Genomic DNA, 24488 nt, shown 5'->3' with positions numbered 1-24488 from the left:
TGTTACGACTGCACGAACGTCAACGCCTCAAAGCAGCTGAACAGCTGACGTTCTTGGAATCGTAACACCTGCTCCGTTCACCGCCACCGCCTACCATCATGGTATGAGGTCTGAGGATGGCAAAAACAGACCGAAACCAATAACCACAAAAACAAAGGTATCTTGCGGTCGATGCTGTTTTTGTTCATCTTAAGACAAACAGAAATGAAAAAGTTTTGGTGTCGCGTACATCAAGGTTTAGGGAGTAAGGTGTGGTATATGTTCAAAATGTTCACCTTCCACCGAAACGTAGGATCGACAACGCTTTGAACTTGGCGACATACTAATTGCATTATTCGTAACCGAATAGTATAGCACATGTGCTCAATTTTCTTTCCTAGATATCGACAGTTTGTGGTTTTGTGGCGTCACTGTGTTCTTGGCAGTACCACAGAAAAACAAAGGTTTAAAGGGGTTGAACCCGGAGATGGAGCCTGATATTCCACAGCACTTCTTCTTCGTCCTATCTAAACCAGAAAGGAATGATCGACTAAGAAATTCCTTCACATTAAGTTGAAAGTGAGGGGCACCCTATCGTGTCGAAAGTAATGATTTTCATTGCTAGAAACGGCTTTAAGATCTTTAGTTATCGTGTGCAACATTTCACATAAGGGTCACGTGCACTTCTACTGAAAGAAAACAGTAGCACTAACGCTCTGGAATCTGCCTGCTTAGCTGAGTGGTTCCATGCACCGAGCTTGGGTTCGGTTCTCGCCATGGTTGAAGATTTTCTCCACTCGTGGACTGGATGTTGTGTTGTCCCCATCGTCAGTTCATCCTCATCACCGGCACGCAAGTTGTCCAATGTGGGGTCGACTGAAATAAGACTTGCACTTGGCGGTCGAACTTCCACGGATGGGGCCTGGCGGCCAACAATACCACACGCTCATTTCCATTTTCAACCTTCTTAACAGCAGACCAAGCCGGACGAGTACTCCTGGTCATTAACAAGCCCTGCTTCTATTACGGATAGATTTTCGTGAGCCTAGAATATGCAATTATGGTGGATGATTCTTCCGTTAAGTTTCAAAGACGCTTCATCCAATCAAAGAGCTAGGTTGAGGAAAATTTCATGTTCTTCTCATTTGGTGAAACACTCACAAAATTCAGTTCACCTATAGGTATGATCGTCTCTCAGAGCATGGATAAGTTTCGGTATGTATGGCTTCCGTATCTGAGCCCAGAAAATAACTTCAACACTGGTTTTGTGGTTTTGATGATCCTAATCTCAAGAGAGGATTGTCTCACGGTCGTTTAAGGGGTCTGAGTTCTGCCGAAGATGCAACAGAAACACTTTAGTTGTTTGATGAACGTCTCTTTTGTCCACTACGTCTCTTCTTCACACCAAACACAGCTCCATCGACTTCAAACTCGTTTCTGTCTCTTGTGATCATTAACCATGGGGCTGGTGGTGTTGAAATTCAACTCTCCAAGGTCCTATAACCTCACTCTCATTGTCCGTTTTCCAGTAACACTTTAGCAGAAAATTTCCTTGTTTAAACGGTAACGGCAGGTTTGCTTCGAGTCCCGAAGTGAATAAATGCGTTGCTGTTTTCTAATGCCTTCTCAATTACACTCCTGGAAATTGAAATAACAACACCGTGAATTCATTGTCCCAGGAAGGGGAAACTTTATTGACACATTCCTGGGGTCAGATACATCACATGATCACACTGACAGAACCACAGGCACATAGACACGGGCAACAGAGCATGCACAATGTCGGCACTTGTACAGTGTATATCCACCTTTCGCAGCAATGCAGGCAGCTATTCTCCCATGGAGACGATCGTAGAGATGCTGGATGTAGTCCTGCGGAACGGCTTGCCATGCCATTTCCACATGGCGCCTCAGTTGGACCAGCGTTCGTGCTGGACCTGCAGACCGCGTGAGACGACGCTTCATCCAGTCCCAAACATGCTCAATGGGGGACAGATCCGGAGATCTTGCTGGCCAGGGTAGTTGACTTACACCTTCTAGAGCACGTTGGGTGGCACAGGATACATGCGGACGTGCATTGTCCTGTTGGAACAGCAAGTTCCCTTGCCGGTCTAGGAATGGTAGAACGATGAGTTCGATGACGGTTTGGATGTACCGTTCACTATTCAGTGTCCCCTCGACGATCACCAGAGGTGTATGGCCAGTGTAAGAGATCGCTCCCCACACCATGATGCCGGGTGTTGGCTCTGTGTGCCTCGGTCGTATGCAGTCCTGATTGTGGCGCTCACCTGCACGGCGCCAAATACGCATACGACCATCATTGGCACCAAGGCAGAAGCGACTCTCATCGCTGAAGACGACACGTCTCCATTCATCCCTCCATTCACGCCTGTCGCGACACCACTGGAGGCGGGCTGCACGATGTTGGGGCGTGAGCGGAAGACGGCCTAACGGTGTGCGGGACCGTAGCCCAGCTTCATGGAGACGGTTGCGAATGGTCCTCGCCGATACCCCAGGAGCAACAGTGTCCCTAATTTGCTGGGAAGTGGCGGTGCGGTCCCCTACGGCACTGCGTAGGATCCTACAGTCTTGGCGTGTATCCGTGCGTCGCTGCGGTCCGGTCCCAGGTCGACGGGCGCGTGCACCTTCCGCCGACCACTGGCGACAACATCGATGTACTGTGGAGACCTCACGCGCCACGTGTTGAGCAATTCGGCGGTACGTCCACCCGGCATCCCGCATGCCCACTATACGCCCTCGCTCAAAGTCCGTCAACTGCACATACGGTTCACGTCCACGCTGTCGCGGCATGCTGCCAGTGTTAAAGACTGCGATGGAGCTCCGTATGCCACGGCAAACTGGCTGACACTGAGGCGGCGGTGCACAAATGCTGCGCAGCTAGCGCCATTCGACGGCCAACACCGCGGTTCCTGGTGTGTCCGCTGTGCCGTGCGTGTGATCATTGCTTGTACAGCCCTCTCGCAGTGTCCGGAGCAAGTATGGTGGGTCTGACACACCGGTGTCAATGTGTTCTTTTTTCCATTTCCAGGAGTGTAGAACCCGCAAGTAATTACTTTGATTTTCTTTAATTAAAGTGAGATAAAGTTTCAAATGGGTACGGGCCACATTATCTTGAGACACCCAGTAGACCTAGCTCTACTGTAAACAGTTGTCTATGGATGTTTTCCGGCTCTACATTCTCGGTTGCACTTGAAAATAAGCTAGAGCTGGAATCTGGCCGTTATTGCTAAAAGAAGTACTTATTTTACTAAGCATCCTGGTTGAAATTGTTTCTTTCTTTGAGCGTAAAATTGCTCATGATGTACACGAACGAAGTGGTAACAGTAAAAATGGAAAGACAATAGAGAGAAATTGTGATTGAAAAAGGCTGGGATGTCTCCTTTTCCCCTACTGTTCAGCCAGTACGTTGAAGAAGCAAGGATGGAAATAACATAAGATCTCAGCAGGGAAATTAAAATCGTTGTAAAATTATGTCAGTGAGAAGAGTCATCGATGGCATTCCTATTCTCAGATAAAGTAAGGCAGATTTACGGGATTTTTTGAATGTAATTAACAGTCACGAGAGCACGAAATATGGAATTCGAATATACCGTAGGTAAACGAAAGTAATGAGAATAAATAGAAATGATTTTGGCGGCAAACTTAAGATTGAAATTAGGGGTTGTTCAATGAGGAACTTAGCTACCTTGGAAGCAAAACGTTACATGCCGAACGGAACACGAGGGAGTATGATGCAGGCTAGCGCTGGCAACACAGCGTTCCTTGCCCAAAAAGAATGGTTCTGTGGTCCGTGCGACAAAAGAAAAATGTTTATAGCTAAAGTGACACTGATGCAGGTTCCATTGCAGTCCATTGCATAACTCGATTTTATGTATGTCTCTTTCGTAATGCCTGTGTTGCTGCAGCCCTGTGGAGGACTATTATTTCCACTCATGTAGCTACGGTACCGTCAGCAGTGATTTGCACGTCATAGCTGAACGCCAGAACAGCGCTCCCGGCTATCTGCGGTCTTCCTTTCGTGTACGTAGTTCAGTATCAGACGGGACTCTTAATTTGAGGAAGATATTTCTGAAAATGTATGCCTGGAGCACACCACAGCATGGAAGTTAATCATGAACTGTTTGAAAACGGTAAGAGAAGAGAATCAAACAATTTCAGGTGTGGCGTTACATAAGGGTGCTGAAAGTAAGTGGTCTGGAATGAAATGGAGTTCTCCGCAAAGCCACTGAATAAAACGAGAAAAACATCAATTAGAACAGCAGATGATATTACAGGATGACGTGTGTTAAGATATCAAAGAATTACTTCCGTGGTAGCTGAGGGAGTCGTTGAGGGAAACGATTGTATGGGAAGCCAGAGATGGTAACATATCCATCAAATTGTCTGCAGAAAAAAGAAATCAATAAATAAAGACATCTCTGGTGTTGCCATGAATGAGACACGACGTCGTTCGAGACAGACGTCAAGTAAAGCCCACATTTTGGCATGCGGACCTTGATTGGACTCATACTCCTCTTGAACGTCAGTCCTGTGGCCTAAACACTGTACCTCAGGACAGTAAGACCGTCTGCACTCAAACCTACTCTCTTGCTCAATAGCAAAGAATCCCCAGATGTCAAAATAACAATGCCAGCAGGAATAGAAAAGAAAAACAAGAAATACTCGGGCTTTATCATCTTTATAGAAGTCTGAATTCTGTTAGATTACTCTTGATTAAATGCTGTAATAAAGTTGAAGGTTGGTTTGAACACCACACTGTTTTACTAGGCGTGCTCCTACAGGAGCTGGTGTGCCCTTGCCTTCCTCCGACTGTTCGATACCATAACATTGTAGTGGGTCCTATAGTTCAACGTGGTCTCCGAATTCCGGTGATACAAGGCATTTTTCTCATTAATAAACGTTGCTAGAGGCGAAGAGGTAATAGTTGACAGATTAAATTCCTAGGAATGATCGTGGATTGTTCCCATAACCTGTGGATTCATAGTCTGTCACTATAGCATTAAGAACCGAGACACACCACTCTTCTTAACTAGAATTAAAAGTGGAATGTACACCTAAGTGCGACAGAAGAAAAGGAACAATTTAAATCAGTGTGATAGCTTTAACTCGTCGTGTGACTAGGGCCTCCCATCGGGTACACCGTTCGTCGGGTGCAAGTCTTTCGATTTGACGCCACTTCGGCGACTTGCGCGTCGATGGGGATGAAATGATGATGATTTGGACAACAGAACATCCAGTCCCTGAGCGGAGAAAAATCTCCGACCCAGCCGGGAATCGAACCCGGGCCCTTAGGATTGGAATTCATCTACCGGGGGCGGACATAGCTTTAAGTAATAAGTACATACATTAGAATTATTTTAATTGTTAGTGAAGCCTTTTATTGTCACGTTTTGACCAAGACTCAATTTTGTGCAACACATAGAAGTATACTACATTCAACGACTTGGTTGACTGCATAACGGTACCCGGCTATCACGAAAGAATGCGGTTACACTAATGAAAATGAGATGGTTACTCTAGCGATGAGTAGAGCACCGATTAGCACTTCTTGTGCAGTAACCAGAAATAAACACAAATTGTTAATGATTTATTCTATACCGGCGATATGTTCTCGGTCTTATTTTACATTATTTGTAGCTGAAGTTGTATTTTGGTTTGTTTTCCAAGCTCGGATAAACAACGAAACGGAACAGTATACTCACTGGGAAGCTACTGGCCTTTGGCGAGTCTCAGAGAATAAGGACCTTCATGAAGGCACCATTCAAAAATACGCTTGAACAAGAATGACCAAGTAGTTGTCTGAGCCTTCCTGAATACAATTTCATTGCCGTAATATTCGCGTGGACTCCAGATACAATTGCTGAAATGACAGGTGCCTCTTGAGCGATCACATTTTACTTAGCTCCCCCATTGTGACTCAAATAACTAGGAAGAAAGGTCGATGTACGAGTTTAGGATATAAGATGTGGATTGTTGTTTTGGTGTGATGATAAAGCAATGCAATGCCCTGTCGAAGTTTAAGTGGTAGAGACCGCATCGAGCAGCGCACGTGGAGTCGCTCTTGGAACGAGAGAATATTCGGTGAATGGAGGAGCCTGTCCGTTCCCCCGATTCAAATCTCACTGAACGTCCGTGGGATCCGTCGGGAGAGTATTACGACTCATACCCATGAAGCATCCAGCAATTGTTAACCGCACTGGCGGAAAAGTGGAACTGCCCTACCACAAGAACTCCTTATGGAGCTTGTGGCCAGCATGGGAGCACGCTGCAATGAATGCATCGCCCTCCGTGCTGAGCACATAGCCTGTTAAAAACATGAAATTACAATGAAATTCCGACTTTTAGCTGCTTACAGGGTTTGATAAATATGAACGGGGACAGTTGAAAATGTGTGTCCCAACCGGGACTCGAACCCGGGAGCTCCTGTTTATATGGCAGAGGCTCTATCCGTCTAAGCGACCGAGGACACAGATGATAATGTGACTGCAGGGACGTTATCTCTGGCACGCTCCCCTAAGACCCACATTCCCAACTTACTGTCCACACACTACATATACTCATTACTCGTGGCAGTCAGTCTACTGATTCCCGTAAGATTTCGGACAAATTGAGTGCATCCGCACTGAAGAAGATCATTGGCCGGTAAGTCTTATCTATATGAAGATGGTATCTGCTCCTTCGGACATGTCCCAGAGAACAGATACCATCTTCATGTGTTACGATATATGTCCTGCCTTTTGAAATGTTCAGAAGATTATCATAAATCTTGGTGACTTCACTGTTATTGTTGTCTTCGTATAAAAGTATCATTTCTGTTCGTCTCATCCCGTATTTCTTTTAGTTACCTTCTGTCCTGTACTGTAACAGTTATATCTATGCGTGACCCAAGTTTCTTTGAGCTATATTGCTTAGCAGCGACACACTATTTGACAGTTACTTTCGTTTTTCAGTTTACCACACGGTGTGCAAACGTACTCTAAAATCTACCCCTGACAGAGACAAACTTGTACCGATACTATAACAGCCGTCGTCTCTTAATAGCGGTCAGGAATCGAGAAGCGTATTATATATGGTTGAAAGTTAACAAATATCGCGAGGTGGCACGTTTCTTCTGCGCGAGCGAAATTTTTATTCCCTGACTTAGCGCTTCTTCAGGGTGGGCGAAGAAAGGTAAGAAAATCGGTATGTGACCTGACTTCGTTGCAACAGAGGATAACGAGAGGACATTGAAACAATCATTGCTCAAAAAATGGTTGAAATGGCTCTGAGCACTATGCGACTTAACATCGATCGTCATCAGTCCCCTAGAACTTAGAACTACTTAAACCTAACTAACCTAAGGACAACACACAACACCCAGTCATCACGAGGCAGAGAAAATCCCTGACCCCGCCGGGAATCGAACACGGGAACCCGGGCTTGGGAAGCGAGAACGCTACCGGACGACCACGAACTGCGGACAAACAATCACTGCTACCCCCCATATTGTACAATTAGGGTTTTTTGAGATTCAAAAGCGATATGTAATAATGTGATTAATGTGGAGTTAAGTAACGTCCATAATACAGTCTGATGCATTTCAAAGGTAATTTTGCGTATTTGCTTTTGATCTAAAGATTCTGTGATGAACTGTGATGTACGACAAACTTGTATCGGATTCCAAACATTTGGTGGTCTATCTTAGTAGAACGTGCTTCAATAACACGGTCAAAAGCAGAGAGGAAGCTTTCTCTGGTAAAACGAACTCAGTTTACTCACAGACAATATCGAATGACGAAATGTGAATGGTTGTATCCCAATTCGAGAAGATCGTATAGAGGTTTTCTTTCTCTTACATTTCAAGAATTCTACAGGCGACAGTCGGTGTCGGCAGCTGCTTCTACACGACAAGAGTAACTTGCCTACGTGTACTAAATTACGTACGCTGTGTGAGTAGTGGAAGCCGCTCTGGAAATTGATAATGTCCTTCACAGACATACAAACAGAGACACTACACACACTAGTTCAATAATAACAGGTTTAATATTACCACCCTAAAAGCATTAATTCCTTCTTTTGAGCCATAATATTATTAAAATGATGATTGTACAATACTAGTCATATTCTTTCCTAGTCCATTGGCAAATGGAGCGAGAGAATAACGACTGTCTACGTGCTTATGAGCCCCGATTTCTTTATCGTGCCAACAGCCGTGTTGCGTGTGTTTAATTTAAATGGACGTACTTGAATACAATGCCGCCATTTAATTCTTTGTAATAGCAACCAAAGAGGCCATCCAGAATTGCACTTCTGGGATTACATTAACTCACAGGTAAATCTTTGGACAAGCTATGCTGAGCTACAAGGGAACGACATCGCTGAATAAATCCTCGTTGTACCCAAACCAATGTCTTTTATTATGCGGCCCAAAATTTTCTATACATCTTTCTAGTTAAACGGCAGTGCGTTGTCTTTTTTACTGTAGCAAAATGTGGGCATTGATTGTTGAATGTCTGTGAAGTCTTACTTAATGAAACCTGCCCCTGTATTCGACTTAGTTAATGGACACCTGTAGGATGGTGTTCGACTGTAGGTTAGCGAGTGTAATGCGAGTGGTGTAAGAAATGTTTACAACTAGTGTTTGGCTGGCAAGGAGAGGAAAGCTGTAGCGTAAGGTGCCTTATCACCAGATTTAGCGCTATTGTCCTGGATTAAGTTCCAACTACCTTTTGCAGTGTTTCGTGAAGTGAGAGCGTGTGACACTTTCGACGGTGATTCGGTCGATTAAACAGCTGACCAAACGGCGTGGAATTTCTCAGCCAGCAATGCTGTACATCGCTTGCTTTCTTTAGCTGATTAGAGCTTGCTAGGTTGTTCAACTGGACAGCAGGTAGTTAAGTGCGTGTGTGTATGTTGGTTGCGCAGGCCCGGCAGTCACTCTGGAACAGGCCGTGAGACGGCACCTGCAGCGACCACGGGCCGCTGACGTCTTCACACGGCAGCATGGCGAAGCGGGTTGAGGGCTCGGCCCCCGTCAAGGACCGCATCCACTGGCAGCAGGTGGCCGCCGCCACAATCGGTGAGTCCGTCTGCATACTCCGTCACTCGTTCCAGGGACACGAATGTCACATTCCTCTCGTGGGGATATGGATTTTATTTTCTTCATTTTGTTTTTGGCTATGTGGCCATTCAGCCAACTCAAGATGTTTATGAAGACCGTTATCGTTAATTCAGCTGTTCATTGTCTTTAGCCATCTGACATCCACTGCCGGATACAGTCCTCCTCTAGGCTTTTACTACATCTACATCTACATCTACATCTACATACATACTCCGCAGCCCACCATACGGCGCGTGGCAGAGGGTACCTCGTACCACAACTAGCATCTTCTCTCCCTATTCGACTCCCAAACAGAACGAGGGAAAAATGACTGCCTATATCCCTCTGTACGAGCCCTAATCTCTCTTATCTTACCTTTGTGGTCTTTCCGCGGCAGTAAAATTGTACTGCAGTCAGCCTCTAATGCTGGTTCTCTAAATCTCCTCAGTAGCGATTCACGAAAAGAACGCCTCCTTTCCTCTAGAGTCTCCCACCTGAGTTCCTGAAGCATTTCCGTAACACTCGCGTGATGATCAAACCTGCCAGTAACAAATCTGAATTGCTTCCATGTCCTCCCTCAATCCGACCTGATGGAGATTCCAAACGCTCGTGCAGTACTCAAGAATAGGTTGTATTAGTGTTTTATAAGCGGTCTCCTTTACAGATGAACCACATCTTCCCAAAATTCTACCAATGAACCGAAGACGACTGACCGCCTTCCCCACAACTGCCGTTACATGCTTGTCCCACTTCATATCGCTCTGCAATGTTACGCCCAAATATTTAATCGACGTGACTGTGTCAAGCGCTACACTACTAATGGAGTATTCAAACATTACGGGATTCCTTTTCCTATTCATCTGCATTCATTTACATTTATCTATATTTAGGGTTAGCTGCCATTTTTTACACCAGGCACAAATCCTGTCCAAGTCATCTTGTATCCTCCTACAGTCACTCAACGACGACACCTTCCCGTACACCACAGCCTCATCAGCAAACAGCCGCACATTGCTATCCACCCTATCCGAAAGATCATTTATGTAGATAGAAAACAACAACGGACCTACCACACTTCCCTGGGGCACTGCAGATGATACCCTCACCTCCGATGAACACTCACCAACGCAGGCTGATTAATTATTAGAGAAGTGTTTTATTACACACTGTGCATGAAACGTATACTCTACATTATCTTGAGTCTGGATTACAGATCGACAGACCTTCCAAACTTCACAGAAGCTCTCCTGCGAACCTTAGGAGAGTTTATGTGAAGTTTGGAAGGTAGGAGACGAGTCACTGGCGGAATTAAAGCTGTGAGGACGGGGCGTGACTCGTGCTTTGGTAGCTTAGTTGGAACAGCACTTGTCCGCAAAAGGCAAAGGTCACGATTTCGAGTCTCGGTCTGCCACACAGTTTTAATCTGCCAGGGAGTTTCATATCAGTGCACACTCCGCTGTAGAGTGTAAATTTCATTCTAGATTCCAGTTACTTTATTCACAACTTTGGCGTTGTTTAGAATAAGAAGCCCATGATCACAAAGTTGTGTACACACTACTGTCGAAGAAAAATGGCTCTGAGCACTATGGGACTTAACTGCTGAGGTCATCAGTCCCCTAGAACTTAGAACTCCTTAATCCTAACTAACCTAAGGACATCACACACAGACTGTAGCGCCTAGAACCTCTCGGCCACCCTGGCCGGCCACAACTGTCGATCTGTAATCCAGACTCAAGATAATGTAGAGTATACGTTTCATGCACAGTGTGTAGTAAAACACTTCTCTAATAATTAACCAGCCTGCATTGTTCGCATACTTGCACGTAAAGTCAACCACACCGCTGCCCATAAGATGCGTACTCCGATCCAGCTGTCGGCGCGGAGCACATTGTGGGGCATTGCTCGTGTCTACCCAAAAACGCACAGAGCGCTTCAGTCGTTAAAATGTTTTATTACCTTACATAAGTTATTGTTAGATTATTTTAGCAAGTACATACTAATGAGTTAATTGAAGAAAGACTTTTCACCCTTCTACATTTGTCATTTTGTTCAGCTAATAAATGCTACTGAAGCTGTAAGTTTTAGCGCGTAAACCGTATTCCATTGGCTCCACGTCAGCTGAAGCAGTGGATCACCATATTTAAGCATCGTATGCAAACTTACACGTAGCAAATCACCTATTTTGCAAATTTAGATAAAATTTTCGGTCTGACGTCGCTCCTATTTTCTAACACTTTGTAAACAATGATGGATGCAAGAGCCAGATCTTTTAGACCCGTCCATTTCGAAATGACTCGTACCGCTTCTTCATTACACCGTCCACTAAATCTTTCTTTATCTCCTGGGATCTAGATTTTGCTTGGTCCATCCGTCTGGCTAAATGTTCCACTCATGTACATTTCATTTTAAATATGAAACATTTTCGATTCCAGTCTACTCCCTGATTCATTTGTTTTCTCGTATCTCTTATTGATTCCTATCAATCTCGCTATTTCTCACTAAAAAATCCTTAGTTTATAAAAAGGTTCCTCTTTAAACGTCCGTATGTAACTGCCCTAAGTCGAAACTGATTGTAAACGTGGTAATTCAGGATATTAGAAAATTAATTTGGAAAAAACGCGGAAGTGGTCATAAGCCTCCTAGAATGACGCCTGCTCATTGCCAGCTTCAGCAGACTCCCATGGAGTAAGCGGTCTGATGATGGCAGGAACAGTGGTCGAAGCTGGTCACTAGTAAATTAAATAAACATCTTTATGCGGTTGGGACTGTTTAATTATATTTTTAAAAATAAAAAATATAAACAGAATCTCTGGCTTCCAATAGAAACAAAATAAAATATTTCAAAAAAATTTAAAACCCATTACCGGCCGGTGTGGCCTAGCGGTTCTAGGCGCTACAGTCTGGAGCCGCGCGACCGCTACGGTTGCAGGTTCGAATCCTGCCTCGGGCATGGATGTGTGTGATGTGCTTAGGTTAGTTAGGTTTAAGTAGTTCTAAGTTCTAGGGGACCGATGACCAGAAGTTAGGTCCCATAGTGCTCAGAACCATTGAACAAATTTTTAAAACCTATTAAGTTTAGAAAAATAACTGGAACCCATTTTCACTCTTCTCCTGCTCGACCAATCGTTGCTTTCAAAAACACTATTAAAATTCACCACTGGTTCTACGACTTTGTTATTAATATATACTTTCAGACTCGGTTTTTGAAGATACTCCACGTTGCAATTGTTTAAATTTGTCTTCACTATGAAAAGTACAGTGTCACCAGAAGAAAGAAGTCGATTCAGATATATTGCATCATCATACATTTTCTATTATTTTTCTCAGTTTAGAGAACTTAGTATTTCTTCTAGGGATAATGAACATATATTTTTTGTTATATGAATAACTTGTTTTTATATTTTGGAATTTTGACAGTGCTGGTAAAGTGTATTGGGAAGGGGAACTATTAGACAGTTTGGAGACATTCATTTGTGAGTTTTGTTCCAATTCTTCGTTTAATAATACAGGATCCAGTAATGTCTGGGATAGGAATATGGCACAACAGGTTTGCAGCTGCTACTCATGCAAGATCCACCAACAACTCGTCGAAAATCAAGCAAACCTCAAACATTCACCCAATAGGTCTCACTTCTTTCCAACTGTGGATGCGAAAAACCGACCGAGTAAAATTAACATAGGTCTCTTAGTTTTGTTCTGAATAACCGGTATTTTTCGTTTTTAGTTTGGTCTCGGTTATAGAATGTGTTTTTTTTGTACTAACAACTGAGCAAAAAAATCCGGAATATTAGTTAGCCTTACCAGCAGTGCTAAAATTCTTCGTTTTTAAGTAAACCTTCCAAAAACTGCATAATTTTTATTCGTAGGATTTGGGCAGGTTTGAACTGTTCTGTTGTTAAAGAAAATCGGAAGAACGATTACTTGTGTTTTAATAACAATGCCGGCAGAAACGAGCGACAAACACACGCCATAACAATTGGTGCAGCATTTCAGAGACATCACTGTCCCTGTTGCAGTGTGTCGTACCTTATGGTACACTTGTACGTGCAGTGTGCAAAACTTGTCCCTACCTGGTCTACGTGGTAGTTTCTCATTGTCATCGCTGGACATCAGTTGTATTGGAGAAGAGCAACCACCCTAGACTGGGAAGACATTTACGAAATGATGTAGCAATGAAGTACAATTTGCTTTAAGGATTTCATTTGCTTTAAAGATTTTTTTGCCATTTCTGTGAAATAATAAAAGAGTAAGGGGATTATGGCAACAGCAATAAATAAAAAATTTAACAAAAATTCATTAATCCTACATACTAAAAATAAAACGTAGTTGACCTGCTGCTTGTGTCTACATAATAAGCCTTTATCTCCTTGTAGCGCCTGAAAGCAGACAAATTAACACAATAAACAGAGTTCTTCAGCCTCATTTTTCACCCTTTAGCACTGACTATTCGTAATACCTCAATAGTGGTCCTATCCACGATTATAACATGATTTTTGAACAGAGTTTCAAAAAAATTAGAGTCAGCAGGAGAATATTGGTGAAAATTTCTTCTTTTTTTTTGCGGTGTTCAATCACTTATCACTTTTCGATAAAAGCGGTGAATGGCGGATGGTCTAAATTTCCATATTTTGATTTTACCCTCCATGCTGCCCTCCAATACTAAATTGGCGATTCCTTGATGCCTCAGAACATGTCCTACCAACCGATCCCTTCTTCTAGTCACGTTGTGCCACAAACTTCTCTTCTCCCCAATTCTGTTTAGTACCTCCTCATTAGTTATGTGATCTACCCATCGAATCTTCAGCATTCTTCTGTAATACCACATTTCGAAAGCTTCTATTCTCTTCTGGTCTAAACTATTTATTGTCCATGTTTCACTTCCATACATGGCTACAATCCATACAAATACTTTCAGAAACGAATTCCTGACACTTAAATCTATACTCGATGTTAACAAATTTCTCTTCTTCAGAAACGTTTTCTTTGCCATTGCGAGTCTACATTTTATATCCTATCTACTTCGACCATCATCAGTTATTTTGCTCCCCAAATAGCAAAACTCCTTTACTACTTTAAGAGTCTCACTTTCTAATGTAATTCCTTCAGCATCACCCGACTTAATTCGACTACACTCCATTATCCTTGTTGTGCTTTTGTTGATGTTCATCTTATATCCTCCTTTAAAGACACTGTCCATTCCGTTCAACTGCTCTTCCAAGTCCTTTGCTGTCTCTGACAGAATTACAATGTCATCGGCGAAACTCAAAGTTTTTATTTCTCCATGGATTTTAATACCTACTCCGAATTTTTCTTTTGTTTCCTTCACTGCTTGCTCAATATACAGATTGAATAACATCGGGGAGAGTATACAACCCTGTCTAACTCCATTCCCAGCCACTGCTTCCCTTTCATGGCCCTCGACTCTTATAACTGCCATCTGGTTTCTGTACAAATTGTAAATAGCCTTTCGCTCCCTGTATTTTACCCCTGCCACCTTCAGAATTTGGAAGAGAGTATTCCAGTCAACATTTTCAAAAGCTTTCTCTAAGTGTACAAATGCTAGAAACTTAGGTTTGTCTTTCCTTAATCTATCGTCTAAGATAAGTCGTAAGGTCAGTATTACCTCACGTGTTCCAACATTTCTACGGAATCCAAACTGATCCTCCCCGAGGTCCGCATCTACCAGTTTTTCCATTAGTCTGTAAAGAATTCGCTTTAGTATTTTGCTAGTTCGGAAATTTTCACATCTGCCAAGACCTGCCAGTATAACCGAAAACTGGGTTTCAGCGATAACTGGCATCCGTAGATCGAACAAAAAAGGTTGAGGGATTCCAACTATCGCTCAAACCTGGGTAAAGCTGAACTGCTCGCGGAAGGGTCAAGGGATGAGTGGTCCCACCTCGAAGAAGTGTGGTTCCCATTCACCTGCTGACTGTGACTGCAGAGAGAAGGAGCAAACAATAGAACTACTGTTAACGAGTGCGTTCTTGGAGCGTTTGACGACGATCTCAGGACACTATACTAACAAGGAGACGGCACGAGCGTGGGGTCGGGGATTTGTCCGAAATTTTGTGTGGTGAAAGAGGACACCTACACCTCACCTGGTTAAAATAATAGGACGGACTACCCGGAAAATCCCGGAAAAAATCGATCCAAAGTTTCTTAAGTGGCTTATGAGAATAAAATGTTAGTCCATTGCCGAGCCGCCGTCTGGCGTAGAAGTTAAGGGCTCGCGCTCTTACGCTAGAGGTTTCGGGTTCTATTTCTCCTCTGGCACTTTTTTTTCTTATATTTCATTTTCTTTTGTTATGTCACCAATTATTCAGAAAGTTTCCCAAACCTACGTTATCTTTAACAAATTAGTTACATTATTGAATGAAAATTATTTTCTTTTTGTCCAACAACACAATTCATGGCGGTTGGTTTTCCATTTTGCATTGTAAAGTGTACAAGGAGAATCATTGGGTTTTAAATCAGAATAACAAATTCGATTGGGAAACATTCAATTTTTATACATATAATAATTATAAACAAGAACCGCAGTGGTAATTATAGTAAAAACAAACAAAGCAATAATTTTTGCGACATCTTGCGCAACATATAAAAGCGGATTTTTTACAATCACAGGGCGTTTGCAATAAATCAGTACAAAAATATGCCCCATTAACATTTACGAAAATGTTTTGAGTTTCTGATAATTTTGAGGCAAAGCAGGCATATTGAATCATGTCTCGGAATATTGGTGACGATAACTAATGGTGAATTATAGAATGAATTTTTATACAGTCTTCCCGGGAATTCATTTCACGATTCTCCTGTAACAATGGGCTGCAATTTTGCAAGCAACAGAAGGAAAATAAAACTACCGAAGGAGGAATCGAACCCGAGAACCTTGGGGTAAGGGTCCGACCGCTAACCATGTAGGTCAGATTTTTTTTTTAGTCTCATTTTGTTCGCTTATGTTCGTTGTATCTGCTCGGGGCGGACGTCGTAAGACATCCGTTTAATTTCGCTGTTGATCGATTAACTCAGTTTTTTTATTACAGAGGGCAGTAAACCCTCTAACCGAACACGCTGAGCTACCGTGCCGGCGGCCAGACGGCGGCTTGGCAATGCCCTAACATTTTATACTCATAAGCCACGTAAGGAACTTTGGATCGATTTTTCTCGGGATTTTCCGAGTAGTGCGTCCTAATATTTTAACTACGTGAGGTGTTAGGCGTCCTCTTTCACCACAAAACATTTCGGACAAATCCCGGACCCCACGGTCGTGCCGTCTCCTTGTAAGTGATAACTAGTGCTATGGACTGGATGTCAGATTTGGACATTTTCATTTGACTGAAGATATCGTACTAGTAAAACCAGATATAGTCCGAGTGTACCTCTCTGGCTGTGACACTCGTGTGTTGGGACGCCGGCAGCTAACCTGAGCACGCTGTGCGTGGGCTGCGCCATGGGCTGGACGGCGCCGGTGCTGCCCGAGCTGGAGCGGCTGCTGGAGCAGCCGGGCGCCGGGCTGGTGGAGGGCGAGCCGCTGAGCGCGGCGCAGGGCGCCTGGATAGGGGCGCTGCTGCCGCTGGGCGCCCTCGCCGGGTCGCTGCCCGCCGGATTCCTCACACACCGCTACGGTCGACGCCTGCCACTGCTAGCCTTCGGCGCGCTGCTCTGCCTCGGCTGGCTACTGCTGCTCTTCCACGAGTGGGTCAGTACCACACACACACACACACACACACACACACACACACACACTTCGACTTTTCCGACTGCTGTGGGCGTGCATACGCCGTTCCCCAGATGCTTGGACCAACGAGAAATACACGCTCTGTTACGAACTTGTCTTGTCTTGCCACACGTCGCGAAATATCGGTTCCTTGGGAAGCCCACCGGACATCAGTTGCAAAGCGACTTAGAAAAGATTGCTGTATGGTGTGGCAGGTGGAAGTTGACGCTAAATAACGAAAAGTGAGAGGTGATGCACATGAGTTCCAAACGAAGTCCGTTGGAATTCGATTGCTCGATAAATAGTACAATTCTCAAGGCTGTCAATTCAACAAAGCACCTGGGTGTTACCGAGCGAGGTGGCGCAGTGGTTAGCACACTGGACTCGCATTCGGGAGGACGACGGTTCAATCCCGTCTCCAGCCGTCCTCATTTAGGTTTTCCGTGATTTCCATAAATCGTTTCAGGTAAATGGCGGCGTGGTTCCTTTGAAAGGGCACGGCCGATTTCCTTCCCAATCCTTCCCTAACCCGAGCTTTCTCTCCGTCTCTAATGACCTCGTTGTCGACTGGACGTTAAACACTAACAACCACCACCACCACCTGGGTGTTAAAATTACGAACAACTTCAGTTGGAAAGACCGCATGGATAATATTGTGGGGAAGGCGAGCCAAAGGTTGCGTTTCATTGGTAGGACACTTACAAGATGCAACAAGTCCACTAAAGAGACAGCTTACACTACACTCGTTCGTCCTCTGTTAGAATATTGCTGCGCGGTGTGGGATCCTTACCAGGTGGGATTGACGGAGGACATCGAAAGGGTGTAAAAAAGGGCAGCTCGTTTTGTATTATCACGTAATAGGCGAGAGGGTGTGGCAGATACGATACGCGAGTTGGGATGGAAGTCATTAAAGCACAGACGTTTTTCGTCGCGGCGAGATCTATTTACGAAATTTCAGTCACCAAATATCTCTTCCGAATGCGAAAATATGCCGTGCGGTTCTAGGCACTGCTGTCCGGAACCGTGGTACTGCTATGGTCGCAGGTTCGAAGGCTGCCTCGGGCATGGATGTGTGTGATGTCCTTAGGTTAGTTAGGTTTAAGTAGTTCTACGTTCTATGGGACTGATGACCTAAGATGTTTAGCCCCATATTTTTCAGAGCCATTTGAACCATTTGCGAAAATATTTTGTTGAGCCCAATCTACATAGATAGGAATGACCATAAAAATAAAATAAGAGAAATCAGAGCTCGAACAGAAAGATTTAGGTGTTCGTTTTTCCCGTGCGCTACTCGGAAGTGAAATGGTAGAGAGATAGTATGATCGTGGTTCGATGAACCCTCTGCCAAGCACTTAAATGTGAATTACAGATTTCAAATGGCTCTGATCAGTATGCGACTTAACTTCTGAGGTCATCAGTCGCCTAGAACTCAGGACTAATTAATCCTAACTAACCTAAGGACATCACGCACATCCATGCCCGAGGCAGGATTCGAACCTGCGACCATAGCGGTCGCTCCGTTCCAGTCTGTAGCGCCTAGAACCGCACGGCCACTCTGGCCGCCTGAATTGCAGAGTAATCATGTATATGTAGATACTCGCTATCGACATGAACTTTGTCGTGTGCTATCGACAGCATGCATGCATTCCAGGGCGTAGTCAAGAATTGTTAAACTCGTCTGAAAAAGTTACTCTCTTCCTACTGGATGCTACTGGTACTCGGAAGACATGCAGAGCCATGTGATGTGACATACGCGCCAACTCCTGTCTTTTTCGCGGCCCTTGACAGTTGCATATTCGCGCATACGCGTGCATACGCGCGCCACTAGGGTTTTCCTACATGGCAACGGACGTCTGTATGCGTCCTGCGCTGTCGACCTCTCACTGCTGCGGACGAGCTACTTCCATAACACGCTGAATAAAAGAGTTTCGAATGTTTATAATACAATAAATCTGCCTCACTTACAAAGAACCTATTTTCATTGTCTTGAATCGTTCAACGAGATATTGCGATTGTTACGAACACACGATTAGCGATGCACAAAAACGTGAGTGAGCGCGTCTGTTTGAGGCCGTCCATCGGGTATTAAATCCAGTAATTCGGAAACGAAATGAGGTATCGTTCTGCTCTCCATTTAATTAATATTCTGATATCATATCTACATTTCAGTCGCTGCAGTGTATGAACTAAGATCAGCCATACTCAAAGTTTACACAACGCGTTTTTACCTCTGCAAAACCTTTAAAATTTCGTGCAATGTTTTACTTAAATTGACATGTGGAGTAACCATGGCATATAACAAAAAGACATTCAGTCCTTTATTGAGGCAAGATACCGGATTGTAAAATATGCAAAAATCAACTTTTTTCGTCTAACATTTTTCGAAAAGTCAGGTATTTTTTTCATATCGGCGAAAATACCGTCTCCAACTACAAGCACCAGCGTTTGGAGAGATCATAGCCATAACAATAGGTGCCCCTAGCACGAAATGCAGAGAGCACATCTCTAGGAGCAAAAGGGCTAAAATGAGTTTTTATGGGTTTCATTAGATTTTTGTCGATTTTCTTATTGGTAGTGAAGTCAGTCAACTGACCGCTATTTTACTATAAAAATACAGCGACCAGACACTTTTTAAATGCGTTTTTTTTTACGCCAATATGCATTTCGGGTTTGCACCCATCTTCAGTTGGCAAATTACATGTATCTTCAGTGTCGACAGTGGAACAATATCAACAGCAGTTTGGCTGCTGCAGCTGGCAAAAACTAGGCGAGGAGAATGCCAGCTGCAGCATCCAAACTGATGTCGATATTGTTCCACTGTAGACACTGGAGATACATGTAATTTGCCAACTGAAGATGGGTGCAAACCCGAAATGCATATTGGCACAAATAAAACGCGTTAAAAAAGTGGCTGGTCGTATTTTTATAGTAAAATATCATTACCCACGGGCACGGAGCTCAACAGTCCAAATAAAATGGACAAATTGTTAAATGACAGCTACTCTTTGTGCAGCGTCTTTGAGAAATTAAATTAAAATATGTGGAGAAAAGTAGTTGCTGTTTCACAGATGATGAAGATCCTATCATAAAAATACGACAGCTCCTAATAGATTTGTTAACATATGACTGTTTAGCTGATTTCGGTAACCTACGAAAAGAGTAAGTAACATATATGAGTGTAACGAGGCCTGTTCGTGACTTTCACAATTACTGTTGGAATCACTATCAACAATACGGTTGGGAAAAGAGAAAGAATGATCTTACGCCGGAGTTCCCAAATTTTACAAGTTGCAATTAACTTCCAATATGATTGCCTACGCATTTTTATTAATAATTGTTATATATGTATAGAAAATGTAACAGAGCACTCCAAATAAATTTTGTGTATGAAATCTTATCGGACTTAACTGCTAAGGTCATCAGTACCTAAGGTTACACACTGCTTAACCTAAATTATCCTAAGGACAAATACACGAACCCATGTCCGAGGGAGGACCCGAACCTCCGCCGGGACCAGCCGCACAGTCCATGACTGCAGCACCCTAGACCGCTCGGCTAATCCCGCGCGGCTCCAAATAAATCCTTTGTAATATACTCACGGACTGGTTTGGGAAAAATTGGCTCTAACCACTATGGGAATTAACATCTGATGTCATCAATCCCCTAGACTTAGAACTACACTCCTGGAAATTGAAATAAGAACACCGTGAATTCATTGTCCCAGGAAGGGGAAACTTTATTGACACATTCCTGGGGTCAGATACATCACATGAACACACTGACAGAACCACAGGCACATAGACACAGGCAACAGAGCATGCACAATGTCGGCACTAGTACAGTGCATATCCACCTTTCGCAGCAATGCAGGCTGCTATTCTCCCATGGAGACGATCGTAGAGATGCTGGATGTAGTCCTGTGGAACGGCTTGCCATGCCATTTCCACCTGGCGCCTCAGTTGGACCAGCGTTCGTGCTGGACGTGCAGACCGCGTGAGATGACGCTTCATCCAGTCCCAAACATGCTCAATGGGGGACAGATCCGGAGATCTTGCTGGCCATGGTAGTTGACTTACGCCTTCTAGAGCACGTTGGGTGGCACGGGATACATTGTCCTGTTGGAACAGCAAGTTCCCTTGCCGGTCTAGGAATGGTAGAACGATGGGTTCGATGACGGTTTGGATGTACTATGCACTATTCAGTGTCCCCTCGACGATCACCAGAGGTGTACGGCCAGTGTAGGAGATCTCTCCCCACACCATGATGCCGTCCCTCCATTCACGCCTGTCGCGACACCACTGGAGGCGGGCTGCACGATGTTGGGGCGTGAGCGGAAGACGGCCTAACGGTGTGCGGGACCGTAGCCCAGCTTCATGGAGACGGTTGCGAATGGTCCTCGCCGATACCCCAGGAGCAACAGTGTCCCTAATTTGCTGGGAAGTGGCGGTAAGGTCCCCTACGGCACTGCGTAGGATCCTACGGTCTTGGCGTGCATCCGTGCGTCGCTGCGGTCCGGTCCCAGGTCGACGGGCACGTGCACCTTCGCCCGACCACTGGCGACAACATCGATGTACTGTGGAGACCTCACGCCCCACGTGTTGAGCAATTCGGCGGTACGTCCACCCGGCCTCCCGCATGCCCACTATACGCCCTCGCTCAAAGTCCGTCAACTGCACATACGGTTCACGTCCACGCTGTAGCGACATGCTACCAGTGTTAAAGACTGCGATGGAGCTCCTTATGCCACGGCAAACTGGCTGACACTGACGGCGGCGGTGCACAAATGCTGCGCAGCTAGCGCCATTCGACGGCCAACACCGCGGTTCCTGGTGTATCCGCTGTGCCGTGCGTGTGATCATTGCTTGTACAGCCCTCTCGCAGTGTCCGGAGCAAGTATGGTGGGTCTGACACACCGGTGTCAATGTGTTCTTTTTTCCATTTCGAGGAGTGTGTTTAAACCTGACACATCCATGCCCGATGTAGGATGCGAATCTGCGACCGTAGGAGCAGCGCGGTTCCATACTGAAGTGCCTAGAACCACTCCCTCACAGCGGCCGGCTGCGCAAAATGAAGAAATTTTTTATGAGAGACAAACAAGAAATTAGTGAAGCTCTATAAATTTATGCATACTTCCGTAAACGGCTAAATTGTACTGTTTTTGGAAGTATTAATGTTATTTAACGTGTTTCTTATATTACAAGAAAAGTTAAAACTCAACCTTAATAAAGTAAATAGTTACCTTCAGTAACTATGATGGCGCTTTCCAATTTGTGTAAGGTTAACTATTTAACATTTTGTACGTTAATAAACGTCATAATTAGATGTACTTTTATTTCATTGCACTTTTGGCGCGTTTTTAAATGTTTCCTTAATGTTCTTTTTTTTTGGGTCTGGTTAAATTTCAACAACATAGTTGTAGAAGCCAATGGAAGTTTCAAAATTTTGCGCATAATAATTTAGTGGGAAAATTTCTATTTTAAATTTATGCTGCTTTTTAATATATATGTAGTCGACCACTAATTTGATACTTCAGTTCGCAGTTTCATTAGCGTCAGAACCTGCAATCCTAAATTAGTTTTACTGATTCTTAACGTATTTTCTCGTATGTGCTCGATGTTAATCCCGTTCTGGAAAAAATCTATGATCTACAACAGCGCCTGTTACTCAGTACGGAGCACGGCCCATACGAATGCCTGCCTTGCCGTACACAACCTTATTTCCAGACTTTATGAGTGTGACATGGATGTAAGATACCACACTTTGTCTGTCCTTTCGGGCGTTAGTCACGCGGGGCTGTTCGACATTCTATATTTTCTTTATTTTTGTTAATAAACTCTTTATTCAAAATAAACAATTGATATCCAAATTCTACATATTCCTTACAATTACCGCAACTGCATGATTTTACTAGAGGTTGTGCATTGTTATGTTATTATTCCAGTATGCTATGATTATTGATTCTACACGTTCTTCTGACTTTTTGATATACCTACAAGATTAATACGTTGAAGTCTTTTCCTGATTACATGCTACCGGGAACGCTGCAGGTGTGCGGGCGTGATGTACAAACCTACCTTATCGGCCATGCCTACCGAGCTAATCCGAGTGGGCATGCCCCTGGCACACCGCTGGCCCAAGATCTTGAATTCGCTTGCTGACAGTTTCTCCTGTCTTAACCTACGTCTAACCTAATATCCTTATCACTACTATCACATTTAGCGCTTTGTCATAATCGGTGTTTTATGCACCTTCCCCCTAAATCAGAGAAGTGGCGGGTCCCAAAAGTGAGGCGGCTGGCCAAGTCCGCGTCCCGCCGGAACAGGACATGTGCACGGAGTCTAGATTGATGTGATATACTAATTATGATTGTTCCTTTGGAATTCCCTTAGGACTTATTTGAGATTTCGTTTGAGAGTTCATTAAGTGTTTGGAATGTGTCCTCTTGCTTGAGCAGATCGTGCGTGTCGCTATTGTGCAATTGTTGCCTGAGTTGTGATGCAACGTTGTCTAAGAGGGGGACTCGTACACTACATGGAACCACAATTACACGATAGTGTAGCCCGCTTCCCGAACCGGTATAGATATGCCGGATACGGTCCATGTCCAGTAAGAAAGTGCAGCAGTCCTCTGGTTGGTTTGAAATGCCTGATCTGCAGGAGCTCCCTGATGTTCGGCAGCAACTTATAAGTTCTGGATCCAGTTTCATTCCCATCCCACTGCTCCTGCCATGGTTTCTTACCCCTTCTTTTCATTTTGGCTTTGTCTCCTAGTGGACTCCCATTATTTGAAATATTTTCTCTCTTTTTCTCTCTTTGCTTAGAACCAAGCTGCCTGCTCCCTGATCTTTATACCAAGACCCATTAACAATAACAGTGCCCCCGCCCCCCTTCCTCCCCAGGAGTTGTTCTGTATGCCCCTACCGAGCGCAGGAGTATATTACGCTGCACCCTTCTCACGACCATGGCAGGCATGACCCTCGTGACCCTGTCTGCTCAGACTTCTGAACCCTACCCTGCGATGGATGTTAGGGTCCTGTTATGGTACAGCTTTATCAGGTCCACTGGCAGGTAAAAACGTTTATGACCAATTCCAGCGACCTCTGGGTTGCGGTGCCTATGTGTGTCGCGTAGGTCCACTTCTCGTCGACTACTCCCAAGTATCGGGCGTCGCGGCGCCGAAGAACTGGTGAGCCGTCTGTTCTGACTGGGGGATTTCTGGTGACTTGTCCTTTTAGTAGTAGGTGGATACTATCGCCATCTTTGCCCTGCAGCACCATACTGTCCAGATTGACATGACATGGCCGTTTCCACTTTTGGCTCCAATTCTTCGCGGCTACGACCGCATAGCAACACGGAGGGGGGGGGGGGGGGGGTTCTGCGTAGGCTATGAGCTATAGCACATCATCACTATAGTTCCAGATGTCCAGAAGAGGTTCCATGATGACATCCCACAAGAGTGGCCCCAGGACAGAGTCCTCTGGACACCCCTTTGCTAATCTTCTACGATTTTCCCGCTAGCAGACGATAGCCAGACCTCTCTTTCTTCACAATAAATCCTAAGACACTCTTATAGCGGCCAAGGGTACTCCTTCTCCCGCAGGCAGGAGAAGAACGAAGGCCACCACAGGCTGTCAAAAGCACCTCTAACATCCTCCATGATGCCGACTATGTAATTGTGTGGGGCGAGTGC

General features: G+C 44.5%; 1 protein-coding gene across 2 annotated transcripts in view; it reads left to right on the top strand.

Moving 5' to 3' along the window:
- The window catches only part of LOC126353355 (facilitated trehalose transporter Tret1-like), a 308377-nt gene that overhangs the window by 262019 nt on the left and 21870 nt on the right, over positions 1-24488 (top strand). For both annotated transcript variants that reach the window (XM_050002757.1, XM_050002758.1), the window contains exons 2-3: positions 8905-9058; positions 16501-16781. In XM_050002757.1, the coding sequence (XP_049858714.1) occupies positions 8983-9058; positions 16501-16781 (357 nt within the window). In that variant the 5' untranslated portion in view covers positions 8905-8982. The remainder of the gene's footprint in view (positions 1-8904; positions 9059-16500; positions 16782-24488) is intronic.

Source organism: Schistocerca gregaria, chromosome 1, assembly GCF_023897955.1.
Source record: "Schistocerca gregaria isolate iqSchGreg1 chromosome 1, iqSchGreg1.2, whole genome shotgun sequence".
In the NCBI taxonomy this organism is placed as follows: domain Eukaryota; kingdom Metazoa; phylum Arthropoda; class Insecta; order Orthoptera; family Acrididae; genus Schistocerca; species Schistocerca gregaria.
Note: the sequence above shows the minus strand (reverse complement) of the source record. Positions and strands in the feature narration are given on the sequence as shown.